The sequence below is a fragment of the Sinocyclocheilus rhinocerous genome, unplaced genomic scaffold (genome assembly GCF_001515625.1).
Source record: "Sinocyclocheilus rhinocerous isolate Xijiao unplaced genomic scaffold, SAMN03320098_v1.1 scaffold1818, whole genome shotgun sequence".
Lineage (NCBI taxonomy): Eukaryota > Metazoa > Chordata > Actinopteri > Cypriniformes > Cyprinidae > Sinocyclocheilus > Sinocyclocheilus rhinocerous.
Genome location: NW_015631052.1, coordinates 252,872 through 266,944, shown reverse-complemented (window position 1 = coordinate 266,944; position 14,073 = coordinate 252,872). Strand labels below are relative to the sequence as shown.

Below are 14,073 nucleotides of genomic sequence, written 5' to 3'. Positions count from 1 at the left end.
ACGCAAAGACGTGTTCTGTGTGAACAGCCCCTTAGGATTTTTATTGGGACTTTAGCTGTAAGAATAGACTGTATAAAAAGATTATGAATGCAAAGGGATGATTCGACATGATGGTGTCATGAATATGCTAATTAGCGCATGACATCATCTAGCGACTTTTCAAGCATTCTTTAGCTACTTTTCATTAAAGCAATTGTCAACACTGCAACAATGTCACAGTGTTTCATTTTTCACGACTTAAACAACCAGTGAATGATTTATAGCAAGGGACACCAGACTCGGTTCTGGAGGGCCGGTGCCCTGCAGAGTTTAGCTCCAACCCTAATTAAACATGCCTGAACCAGCTAATCAAGCTCTTACTAGGCATACAGGCAGGTGGGTTGAGGCAAGTTGGAGCTAAACTCTGCAGGACACCGGCCCTCCAGGATCAAGTTTGGTGACCCCTGATTTATAGCAATCCTAAATATTAAACTGACACCACAAACTATCCGAACAGACACAGACAGACGAAAGCAGGACATTATTGTGTGCGTGTTGCTCTGGGCAGAGGTGTTGCTCATGTAAACTGCTTCACGGAGAGCCGATCTGTGTCTAAACATGTTATGAAATGCCTTCATTCCTTGGTCTGGTACGCACAGTATGGAAAAAAGATCACACACACTCCTAAAATCACGCTACGTCTATTGTTCTTTAGGTTCAGGAGAACCTTCTTCATATCAAGAACGATTTTTGGCTCTGATGCAGATGTTTGGAAATGAATAATGTCCTTGGTTCTTCAGATCAGCACCAGATCAGATGATTTCCAAAGAACTAGAAAAAAAAGTGAACCTACAAAGTATGGAAGATTCTTCCATGGCAGCAGACTGATAAAAACATGTGCATGATGCAGTTCAGCAGCGGGATGTGTATGTGAGTGTGTTTACCATCTGGTTTTGAGGAGCTTTATCGTCATATTTATATATATCTCTCTCTCCTTATCAGTTCGTCATCATCGCTCATTATCTCGCCCTCTAAATGAACCATGACGTCAGCCTCCGTATGAAGGTCGTGACCCCTCATTCCCGCTGACACACTGGGATTCCCTGAACTGACAAAGAAGTACACAAATGTGTTGAGCTACACAAATTCAGTATCACACAACATGTTTCATAATAAGAAGTTCTTGCCTTTAGCACTATAATAACTAATGCAATCCTCAGATAACTACACCCTATTATTCACACGTCATGTGGCCTGTGTGTCTTGTTAAATTCACTGGAGGTTTGCTGCAGTTTATGACATTAAACTTCAGACTGATGCTTTTTAATGTCCATAAATCTAGTTCAGACACCTTCTGACGACACTTACCAGAATGAACGGATGATTCCTCAGACTGGAATGATCACCTGTCAAAAACAGATCTCGATCAATTATTCTTCATGCTGCACTCAGACAGACAGATTGTTCCAAACCCTTGGGAGATGTGTAGATAAATGGGAGGGTAAAAAAAAACAAGGTCTTGGAACGCGAGAACTTATTTTAATTTGACCAACACAATTTTAGAGTTCTGTGTCATGAGCGAAACTGCAAAAGACGTGTGATCAACCGTCAAAGACGTCCGTATAGCGCAGGTTTACACAGACAAACAAATGGAGAAACAGCGTAGTGGAACGCAAAAACGTGAGACAAGGCAGTGGAACAAAAAATGCAAAGTCTAGAACCGCGGTTTTTTTAAGTTTAATTTTTTATTATTATTTTTTTTAAAGTTTACGTTTTTTTAACTTGAGTGCTGCGTTTTTAGAACGCATAGGCGAGGCGCGGCAAAAGACGCAAGCGCAACGATTGAAGACGTCTGCCTAGCACGTGTTTACATAGAAAAAAATGAATGGAAGAGCAGCGCTGTTGAACTCAAACCTTGTTCCGTGTGAACATTTTTGTGTTTTAAAAAAAATGCTCTAGTGGAATGGAAACATGCAAGAGATGCGTTTTTTAAAAGTTTACCTTTTTTTTTTTTTTAACTTGAGCACTGTGTTTTTAGTTTGCATGCGCAAGGTGCTGCAAAAGACGAGGGGCCACATTTATAAAGTGTGCTTATGCAAAGATTTGATCTTAGAGTGTGTGTGCGCTTAAATCCACGCCAACGCTCATATTTATGAAAACTGCCTTTGATGTGGAAAAGTGCTTAGCATCACGTCAGGGTCTGAGCAGACATACACACTTTTTCTTGTCAGAGTAGAATACTGCAGGTTTTGGGAAATGTTCTTGCAGCTCACTGTTCTAAATTAAAGCTGCAGTCCGTAAGTTTTGCCTCTTTGTCACCATCTCTGTTTGAAAACCTGCAATTGCGGCTAAAGTAAGGCAATAGTTTTGAAAACTGGCTGGTTATGTACTTGCTCAAATATTGATTTCGGACCATTTTTAACCAAAAAAAGTTACGGACTGCAGCTTTAAAGAATTTGGACGATGACTGGTGATCTTTTTATGTTAATGACAATAACTAGGAATCGTTTACAAGGCAAAGAGCTGAAACCATTCCGTTTCCACCAAAAATGAATTGCGACTTTTTATGTCACTTTTTTCTCGCAATTCTGCATTTTTCTTCTCGCAATTATGAGTTAATATCACAGTTCTTACTTTTTTCTCTCAATTGCAAGATAAAAAGTCAGGATTGCGCAAAAAAAAAATTGCAAGTTTATATCTTGCAGTTCTGATATTTTTTCTCAGGAATGTGAGAAATAAACTGGCAATTATGCATAAAAACTCAGAATTGTGAGAAAAAGTTGCAATTACCTTTTTTTTTAACCGTTTTTGTTATTATTTTAACCCTGTGGCGAAAACAGACTTCCAAAATAACATCCGTCTAGCGAGTGTTTATAGAAAAATAAGTGGGAAAGCAGTGCAGTGGAGCACAAAAAATGTTACTTGCGCATGTCTCTTTCAGCATCTGGCACATGCGTTCGTATGCCTTAATTTAAAAGAAGTTCATCTTTTGAAAAACCTTGTGTTTTTTTTTTCCATTCTACTGCCCTGTGTCCTACAAATATGCTTCAAATCTCCAATAAAATAAGGTTTGTAAGGCAAGTTCCTCCGGAGCTAAGACACCCAACGGACAGGTGAAAAGGTTAATTACAAATACATTTTATTGATTAAAAATAGATTGATGAGGTTAAAAGTGGACTATTTTGCACAGAAATAGCTGGTGAGATAGACATTACTCATCATTAACAGGCTGTTAATTGCTCCATTTGTGTGGTCACGACAGGTCAGTGTCTAACAATCTTACAAACGCTCTTCTGTGTGTGAGTTTCAGTGAAGCGTTGGCTCTTTGGACCTCTCTAACCCTCCGTCTGTCTGGTTGGCTGCCGGCCCTTGTTTTTCTGCTGACTGCTGGTTCGGTGTCCAGCGCTCTTCAACGCCTCTCCAGCAAACATCTTGTGTTTTTCTGCTGACGCAGAGACACGGTCGAGTCTGAGGGGAGACCTGCGATTGTCTGCGCTCGCTGACCCCTGATTGGCCCTGACACCAGAGGTGAACGTGAGTCACCGTCATCACGAGACACGGTCGAGTCTGAGGGGAGACCTGCGATTGTCTGCGCTCACTGACCCCTGATTGGCCCTGACACCAGAGGTGAACGTGAGTCACCGTCATCATGTGACCAACGGGACGCCTGTTCTCTTGACGAACACAGACACAATACAGCGGTTGTTTAAAGATGAAGTCACTAGCACCTTGAGGAATATGATATTTACAGCTAAGAACTGAGTATTTTAGAGACAAAATACACTAATGTTTTTTCTTTTTTGAAAGAAATTAATACTTTTATTCTGCAAGGACACATTGATCAAAAGTGACATAATGTTACAAAAGATTTCTGTTTCAAATAAATGCCGTTCTTTTGAACTTTCCATTCATCAAAGAATCCTAACAATCTAAATGTATCATGGTTTCCACATAAATATAAACTGGTTTCAACATTGATAATAATCAGACGTTTCTTGAGCAGCAAATCAGTATATTAGAATGATTTCTGAAGGATCATGTGACACTGAAGACTGGAGTAATGATGCTGAAAATTCAGCTTTGATCACAGAAATAAGTTACAGTTTACAATATAACAGTTATTTTAAATTGTAATAATATGTCATTGTTTTTACTGTACTTTTAATCAAATGAATGCAACCTTGGTAAAAAGAAGAGACTCCTTTCATTAAAGCATTCAAAAGTACTGACCCCAATTGGATTTTGGTGTTATCTGTTACCTTGACAGGCTTTGTGAGTTTCAATAGTTACATTGAGCAAATTAAAAGTATTGCTGCATATATATTTGGATATTTAGGAAAGGGTATTTAGTGATGAGAGTTTTCTCAAGTGTGTTTTGAACATCATTTTGCATCGGCTCACAAACACACACACACACACACACACACACACATATTATACAGTCTCTCTGTCTCACTCTCTTACCGTAAATGTGATCTGGCCTCAGGCAGATCTCTCTCACACGGAGGATCAGCTTACATTATTTTTACTGGCTCGTATCCATGTCAACCTAAACACACACACACATAGACACACATAAACACACACAGACGATTGATAGTGGTTATTACCGACTATAATCAACAGTAATAAAATGCATTTCTAAAGTATACAGGAACATGTGTTTTTGTGTAAAAATGATGGAAATTAGGGCCAAAGAAGGCTTTTTTTTTTTTTTTTGGCAGAATGAGATCCACTGCCCTTCATCTGAATAAAACAACCATTCAGCCAGAGAACTGCATGTACCAACCACCCGCGATCCAGGTAAACAACAACAGCACACTGACCTTGGCCTCATAAAACACACACACACACACACACACACACACAGGTTCATCCATTTGTGTGGGATTTTTCATGATGCTTCTGCCTCTGCTGTGCCAGCGTCCTCATGGTAAATGATTTTTAAATTATTTAAAATATTGATGAATAATAGAATTATTAATACTAAATGTTTATTTATTTATATCAATGATTATAAATATTAATAAAAGTTTTTTTAAATACCCACACACACACACACACACACACACACACACACACACACGCTGCCCGCTCCATCAGTGTTACCTTAAAACATCCAACCGCCCCTGCAAAAGTACCACAATTCACGTCAATGTCACAACAGCCTGACAAAGCCACACACTTCTCCAGAAACACACTAAAATTAAACACAGCAACACTGAACGCAGAAATCAGTCTGTGGACTTAGAACGGCTCTTTATAAAGAAATCTGGCTGTTTGACTTTGATTTTCAAAACACTGTGTGGTTTAACTGCACCACACTGAGCAAAAACACTGCATATTACAATAGAAATGTATATAAAATGTAAAATAATTGTCATTAATAATATTTATTATCTTAATAATATTTATTTAGATAATATTATCAGTGTTTTACATAAATACTCTTTATAAAATCCAATGTTATATTTAATCATTTATTACAAGATCATAAATACATTGTATAAAATGCTATTTTATATTTAACAAAAACTTATTTTTAGAATTTCCTTCTGATAAACCTGTGTGTGATCATTTCAAGGTCAGCCGTTGTCTCCAAAGTAAACCAGTCACTCTCTCTGGATCACAATTGCTTTAATAAAGCAGCTGTATCAGTTTAACCTGATCTCACGAAGCTCTCAGGACAGACGGGACAGGTTACATTGACTCTCGAGCTGCTTTCAGGTGAGTGGAAATGAAGCCTCGCTGAACACACAGCAGCACAGGTGCGGAGCGCGATGTCAGCCGAGCGTCTCTGAACTACCTGAGAAGACCAAAACGATCAAATGTCACTCTGATTCATGCAATGTATACTGCCCTTGCTGTTTAATATGACTTTCCTACATCAAACAAACTCAAAAGGCCTTAAAGCAACTGACTCGGACTCCATTTCTGTCTGTGAAAACATGATATTCCCTCAAAGTGACTAGAGTACAAACAACACGCTGCTAAATTTACTGACTGACCTTGTTTACATTATTTACATACTCAAGAATCATTAATGGCTCAAGTTAAATGTATAATTATGGAGCATCATTATATAACAACAGTATCATAGCATCACTATTCTATATCTGTAAAGCTCTAGAGCCGCAGTGGTTTGTGAAACAAAGCCTCTAATTTGACTGCAGAACCTGAATTTTGAGTCTCAATATCCAAACGATGAATAACCTATTGACCTGGTTTAGGCGTTTAAACTAATTATTGACTATTATTATACTATTAAAAAAGCATTTTCTGTATGTTTATTTCTATTTGGGATTCAGTAGGTGTTATGTTGTCATTGTGTGTGGATTTCTGTACTGTTCGCTTGTTTAGCAGGTGTTTCTCGTGCCTCTGCGAGGCAGTCCAGATAAAGTGGGCGGGGCAACTCGCGCTCCCTCTGAGAGGAACTCCACGTCACGATGCCCATATTTGGACTGTACACTTCCTATAGGAAGCGGGTGTCTGAGGGTCCCCGACGAGCAGAGATTTACAGCGGCAGTGAATGTTTGCAGTCTGTCTCTTTTACTAATTTGCGCATTCAGCAAGTCGAGAATTAACAGCTAGATTATGATCTTCAAATCTGTTACGTAATCTGACGTTTTCTAGACACTTTAGTAGACAGAAAAAACATCATAAAACGAATAGGAGATATCCTAAAATAAACTACATTTGCTTTGATAGAAAATCATTTTCATAATAATGTCATTTTATCTGTTAGCTACATCTTGTGTTTATGCTAACTCGTCCGCGCATCAAAATCACATTAACCACTAAAACAACAATAAAGAACTTAAAAATACACCAACAGAAAGTCCAGCTATAAGCCTACCTGATAAATCCAATGTTAGAGGCCCTTTCTTTTAGCAGAAAGGATATCAGACTAGGTATATTAGAATATATTCCTAAACCGTTTATTCACTGGTGCGCGCTTCACCCTCGGGCTTGTTTACTTGTTTACTGGCCCAGCAGTTCCCGACAATGACGTCCTGACGCGTGTGACGTGGCGCAGGTGGGGCGTGGCCAGCTGTCAGTGCGGGAGCGCTTATAAAAACGAATCGGGATACCGATCCACACGAACAAGCGCAACAGAGCAAATCAAACGAGCATCGTTCACAAAGAGTGTTCACTTTCAACAGACGGGCTCTTTGAACTATTCGCGGCTCGAGAGCGTTTCTTTGCTGCTGTCGCGTTATTCTTTACATCTTTGAGACTCCGGTTCATTCAAGAGGAGCATCAATACAGAGTGGAACGGGACGGAACGCCGTTTTATTGACTGTCATCCTCCTTCGCGCGGTTTCTGAACGCTTTTACACTTGAAATAAAGTGGACGTTGAACTGTCAGCCACATTAGGTGAGAAGCCTATATCTTCTTTTTATTCCAGAAGAACTCTATGACTACAAAAATGGAGCAGCCGTTTTATCACGACGACTCGTTTCTGTTGGGTTACGGTCACAACGACGCGGCACTACACGAATATAAACTCCAGAAACAGAGCATGAACTTAAACCTGACCGAGCCCTATCGGAACCTCAAATCGGATCTGTATCAGACCAGCAGCGCCGATATGGGCTCGCTCAAACTCGCCTCGCCGGAGCTGGAGAGGCTCATCATCCAGAACAGCAACGGGGTTTTGACGACGCCCACCCCGGGTCAGTATCTCTACGGTCGGGGGATCACCGACGAGCAGGAGGGCTTCGCGGAGGGCTTCGTCAAGGCTCTGGATGATCTTCACAAGATGAACCAGATGCCCCCGCCCAACGTGTCGATTGGAGCCGGCGGCGTGACGACGTGCTCGACGACTGCGTCCGTTTTTGGCTCCTCCCTGCAGCCTGAGCCTCCCATTTACACGACGCTGAACGCGTACTGCCCAGCGCCCAGCTACCCGTCCAGCACCATCAGCTACCTACCGCCGCACGTACAGCAGAGCCAACACCCGGAAAACGCGTACGCGTTCCAGCACTCCGGCGTCCTCCCGCAGCGCTTCGTGCCTTTAAAAGAGGAGCCCCAGACCGTTCCCGACATGCACAGCAGCGACGGCTCGCCACCCATGTCTCCGATCGACATGGAGAACCAGGAACGCATCAAGGCGGAACGCAAGAAACTCCGGAACCGACAGGCGGCCACAAAATGCCGCCGGCGCAAGCTGGAACGCATCGCGCGGCTGGAGGAGAAAGTGAAGGTGCTCAAGTCCGACAACGCCGGGCTGTCCAGCACAGCCTCCGTCCTGCGGGACCAGGTGGCCCAACTCAAACAGAAGGTCCTGAGGCACATGAACAGCGGCTGTCAGCTGATGTTGACCAGTAAGATGGAAGCGTTTTAAACGCGGCCGGACTTTTACGCAGAAATAACACTGGAAATCGTTTATGTTCAACGACTGAACGGAACTCAAAAGCCCTCAAATGAGGCGTTTTGGACACGTTCTGGGTTCCGAATAAAACGAGCGAACCCGCGAACGGAGCGGGAGAGAACGGACTCTGAGCCCCCAGAGACCGACAGGAGCCAAGAGCGAAGTGGAAAGGCCAGTCGCCGCCTCAGTATCAATAATGTTTTTTTGTCATGATCAACTGTGTATTTGATCATGTGAACGCATCTGATATTGTCGTGCAGTTCCTGAACTCATAAGTTATTGTACTACTAGTCAGGTTGATCCTGACACTATATGTTAACGATGTCACATGTTTACGATGTATTTGTTTTTATGTGTGCGATGTTTATTTAAGTAAAGATTTTGAAATATAACTTCTGAGTGTATGGCTGTTCATTTGTGTTGTTTATATCTAGTTTTCAGACAGTTATGTAACTCTTATGTTGACCGTTCCTCGAAGTACTCACCCATAAAACGTTCTGAAAACACGAACAAAGAGACAGGTTTTAATAAATATTTATTATGACGTTAATGAGCACTGCTTGTAGAGTAATCAGCTGTTTTCTGGGGGTTGTGAATTGATTAGCCCTCCTGCGTTTTGGCGTTCACACAAAGGGACTCTAGGCCTCTCCTGCTGACGTCAAGCAGCACATCCATATATGGTCGTTTTTGGGCCTCGTACGTCACTCCCCGCCCACAGGCCCCGGTGGAGTAGTTTCACCGCTCCAGGATCAGCGGGGCTGGAGAGCAGAGAGGGGCTTTCCGAAGTTGGACAAGACCACTGTGCGCATGTGGGGTGGGGTGTGTGTGTGTGTTTCCATAGAGCTTAGTGGGTTGAACGGTTACAATGATTCTGCTGCTAATGATCGAAACTTATCTTTCAGAATATATCCAGAAACCTTTGATATAATAGAATATAAATAATAAATATATATAGTAACACACACACACATATATATATATATATATATATATACATACATTCAAACCAAAAATTGTTCAGACACCAGATATAATTTTTGATATCTTTTTACTAGTGGGTGCAGGACACTACAGTTCATTTATGTAGGCTAAGTGAGGATAGCAAAATAAAGTGAACTCTGACATATTATACCCAGAAATTCTTCATACAGGACTATCAGTAAAATTGATAAAAAATGTGGGACCAAAAAATATTCAGACACTTTGACCTGAGCATCAATTATCTAATTGTGTACTTAAATTTAACAGCTGACAACTATTCGACCGAATTCATTACATACCTTTCTATCAAAGTTATCTAACATTATCAAGATGAATTTGTTCTGACACAGTTTAACTCTGAGTTCTTGTCATATTTTATTACCGTTTTCTAAACTATAGCAAATAAACTGTGATAATGTAAGAACTGTTGAAGTTGTCTGAAAAATGTTTGGTTTGACTGTATATATATACATACACACACACACACACACACACACACAAAATAAATAGTATGGTACAATAAATTGTCTGTATAATCTAAAGTACTGAAATGTAATAATATTTGACTATTATTATTAGTAGGCTAGTTCAAATCGCGTCTAATATAACCATGCAAAAAATAAATAAATAAAAAACATTGATTAACTTTATGCAGAGATATAACAGGTCAAAAAGAGGTCAGGGACAAAAAATACATCTTCAACATCAGGTATGAGGTTTATTTTTAGTTAAATGATATGTAAAGAGATCAGATTCAGTAAGTCTGAATTTCAATGCATTTATTTATTTATTTATTTATTCAGCCGACTGTTACTTGGAGTTTAGTCTAATTATAACGGAAGACTGAATCAAACTGTGTGGTTATAAAGAGATCTATAAAGAGAACACGTCTGTTGCTGGAATGAAGAGCATTTTCCTGAGATGTTGATTTATGACAGACAGTTTAAAAATTTGTCCGACTTAAATGACAATTACAAAATATTATCATATTTCCATAAGACTGTCACTAAATTAATATCAGACATTTTTGAAGACCAAGGAGAGGGGGTGGTCATGGTGAAACATCCAAACATTTCGTATCTCTGAAAAGCCCTGAATGTGCTCTGTACAGGACATCCAGACTGTGACATGTATAGTCTCAAGAGAAATTCACTAAAATATAATGTCCTCATATGAGAATGCAGGGTCTCAGGAGGTTAATTACCTCAATAACAGATCTAAAATAATATGTTTTAGGACGTACTGTGATAGTTTTAGAAATGTTATGAACATAAAAAAATCATCTACTAGCATCAACGGGTCCTAACTACGCCAAAAACCGAAGCAGGCTCTGAAACGTGTGGGACGTTTGTTTTTGTGCAGCTCGCTGGAAAATGGGAGCGGGGTTTTTTACACGGTGAGAAAAGCCCACTCGGGTCCACCTGTCACTGGCGTCAGTGATGTCCCCCACCTGCGTGTTTTTCTGCTCGCTCTCGACTCGAGCTGGAAATCAAAGCAAGCCACTTCAAAGCGCTGGAAGCAGGCCCGCGCATGCGCACACGCGCTCGGCTTGTTTTGGAGATTTTAAAGGTGCAGCTCACCGTTAATCGTTTCATCTGACACATCAACAGCTCTTTAGTTTCGTAAGTGTTTCTTATGGAACATTACCACCTCCTCTCTCATTTAAATGGACTTGTTCCATTCTAATGTTTGCTGACGTTTACACGAGGTTCAGCAAATAACCCAGTTTATCCACTTATTGCAAGCGGAATAAGTTATTTTCGCCAAATGTACGAGACTTGGCCGCTATAGGTAGTAAATAACTATCAGAATAACAATGGGCAGTAAACGGTAAAACGGTGTGTTTACGATAATAAAATAATATATCAATTAGTTTGCAATATAATGGACTGTTCTTTACACTAAATTACTTGAAGAGACTGGAACAACCTTTTCAGTTTACAACCCTTATGAAACTCTAGTTTTATTATAGTAAAAGTGTGGGCCTTTTTTAAATACATTTTTTATATTACGGTATTTATTACCATTTGTTTAACCACGGTTTTACAACGAATACCATGGTTAAACTATGGTTAGTCTAGAATTGTTATAAGGGAAATGGCCGATGCTCTAACCTAATAATAAGGATAATAGGCTACATTTTTGGCTATAGAGTTTTTGAGTAGCCTATGTGATTCTTTAAATTTGAGAAAGTTATAGATTCTTCAGTTCAGTGTTTTGACTTCACCAGCATACGAGTTCCTAAAGACCTTTAAAAGACGCTCTTATGGCAGTTTATTTTTAACTATTTATTTTTGTATGAGTTAACCTGAAACTGTTTCTTTTCTCATATTGAAGGTGAGTTTAGTTATTCTGGTTTTACGTTTCTCTCTCGTTTCCCTTTTTCAGTTTAATTGACACGAGAAAGGCTCACAGGCCTGTAAAAGTGCAGCGCTCATGAATGAGTCAAAGCTCATTCAGCAAAGTTTCACAACAGAACCTGTGTGTGTTATTTTTATCCTGCCTTTGTGATGAGCCTGAAAGTTTCAGAGCTTGATGGAACATTTATTCTTCTTACTTCCTCTATTCTACATGTAGTGGACAAGAGAAGCTTTTTAACACCTGACAGACTGTCAGAACGAGTGTCTCATGCACACACACACACACACACACACGGGAGCAACATCAGTGACTGATGACGACAAAATGTGGGCTCATCTCCTCCATCACACAGTTTTTGCACATTTCATCTCTCTTTCTTTCCCACTCACACACTGTAAATCTCTCCTGTGATCTCATGAATATTCCTTCTTGTCCCTTCCAAAACCGATAGATGAACGCTGAGGCTCAAATTGTGACACTTTCCGTCAAACACCCACCGACACGGCTGCTTCAGATCAACCCCGCTGTTACATCATGCTCTCCGGTATCTGCTCAGACTCTCATCGATGCCTCAGATCAGTTTGTTTAACTAATCTGTGGGTCAAAGCAGGAGTCAGATAGAAGCATTTCATTAAAATGAATATTAAATAAATCATACAACAGTTAAATGTGGTCCAGCAATTAGACAATCAGTGTTTCAAGAAAGATAACATTTCCTGTTAAAGCCTGATTCTGCTTTAGGCCTATATATAACAGTAGCTATAATAAAATATGAATACTACGGCTCAATCACAGCTGTGGTGATATTCAGTACACATTATTATTTTTTAATTAGTCAAAAGGTATTACCATGATTTAAATGTTACATATTGTTTATTTTTATAATCATTGCACCTGACCTGCCAGTCTTTTACTGATTTTCCATCTTGATTGATGAGTCGACATCAGTGTTATTAATGTTAACTAAAGCTAAAATGATTAGAAATCAATTCAGTAACTAACAAAAATCCATGCAAAAAAGGTTACTGACTGAAATAAAACTAGTCCCAAGGAGTATTGAAATAGTACACTTACAAGTATACTACTAGTACACTGATATTTGTATACTTACTACATAAAGTATACTTAAAATATACTTGAAGTATACTACTTTTTGGTAAGGGTATGTAACTAACTAAAAGAGATAAACGTAAATTAAGACTATTATGGCTAAGAAATGTTATTAAAAACAAAACAAAATGAATAAAATGACCTAAAAAAAATCTAAAAATAAAAGCTCATTTTAAATATTAATACTAATTGTTTATAAATAATACTCAAATAACAATGGTCGCCATAAAAACCTCTATAGTTTCGTCTCATTTATATCTCATGGGCCGAGTGGGTCAAAAGATGTTAAAGGTCAAACAAACCTCGTTTAAATCAACATGACTTCAGCATAAAAAAAAACAAACAAAAAAAAACTGATTCACTTTAAAATAGTTTTATAGCGCCATCTAGTGGTACACGTGCCATAAAAGTTAAACATGACCTTGAAGAAATGAGGCTAATGATGTTTACTGGAGAATAACTCAGTTCTGCTTCTCATTACACAGTGATAGGAGACAAAATAAGCAGGACGACAGTATGTACTACATACTTTTCTACAAATAGGCCTACATTTATGTATTAAATGTATTATGAGTACTGTTTTAATGTCATGCTGATTAGATAGCCTATATAGCCTAATTTAAGTTCAATAATTTACTGTAAATTTGGCGGTATAAACACTAAATGATAAGACTTCATTACACTGCTTTAAAAAGAACAAACAATTAAAAGAACAAACAAATTCCAATTTTATTTATTCATGAATTAGAGACATGTAAGATCAGAATAGAAACGCATTTGTTTACTTACTGCAGCCACAGAATAGCAGAACATCAGATCGCTCACAGCGGCGCACCGTCGTTTACATAGGCCTACAAACAAAACATGTCCTCGCGCAACCCGCCAAAACAGTCAACTAGGCCTACACTCGTTCTGTAGTCAAACACATTTCACAGTATTCTCTCGTTTTTTTCTTTTCTTTACAGCATTATTTTTATGTAGCCTATATCAGTGTAAATACCGGATCAAATGTTTTCACTAACAAAGTCATTACGCAAAAAATTAACACAACGTACCGACATCACACTCTGTGTAATAGATGATTGTGACGTTACAGATTATGAGATAGTAGAACAGATTATCATGAAATATCACAGTTATAGAAACAATTGACAACAGCAACATTTAAGTTTAAAGCGAGCCAAAAAAATCCCATAATAATGTTATGTGCTTTCATGTAATTACACTGAATAAACAGTTGAAAGCCATTTTATTGACTTAATGTGAC

At 39.1% G+C, this 14,073-nt stretch overlaps 1 protein-coding gene and 1 long non-coding RNA gene across 2 annotated transcripts; one reads left to right on the top strand and one right to left on the bottom strand.

The window, feature by feature from the left end:
* Positions 1-2,788: 2,788 nt before the first annotated feature.
* LOC107741353 (uncharacterized) lies at positions 2,789-4,907 on the bottom strand. Its single transcript, XR_001640197.1, has 3 exons — positions 4,444-4,907; positions 3,579-3,653; positions 2,789-3,478 (listed from the first exon to the last, which is right to left on the bottom strand). It is a non-coding gene; the product is annotated as an uncharacterized LOC107741353 (long non-coding RNA).
* Positions 4,908-7,068: 2,161 nt separating this feature from the next.
* On the top strand, positions 7,069-8,746 carry LOC107741351 (transcription factor jun-B). Its single transcript, XM_016554061.1, has one exon. It carries the CDS (start codon positions 7,398-7,400, stop codon positions 8,325-8,327), a length of 930 nt encoding a protein of 309 aa, XP_016409547.1. The 5' UTR covers positions 7,069-7,397; the 3' UTR covers positions 8,328-8,746.
* Positions 8,747-14,073: the final 5,327 nt, after the last annotated feature.

Bases quoted from the DNA above. Each gene is read 5' to 3' on its own strand.
- LOC107741351 (XM_016554061.1), top strand. From the start codon at position 7,398: ATGACTACAAAAATGGAGCAGCCGTTTTATCACGACGACTCGTTTCTG.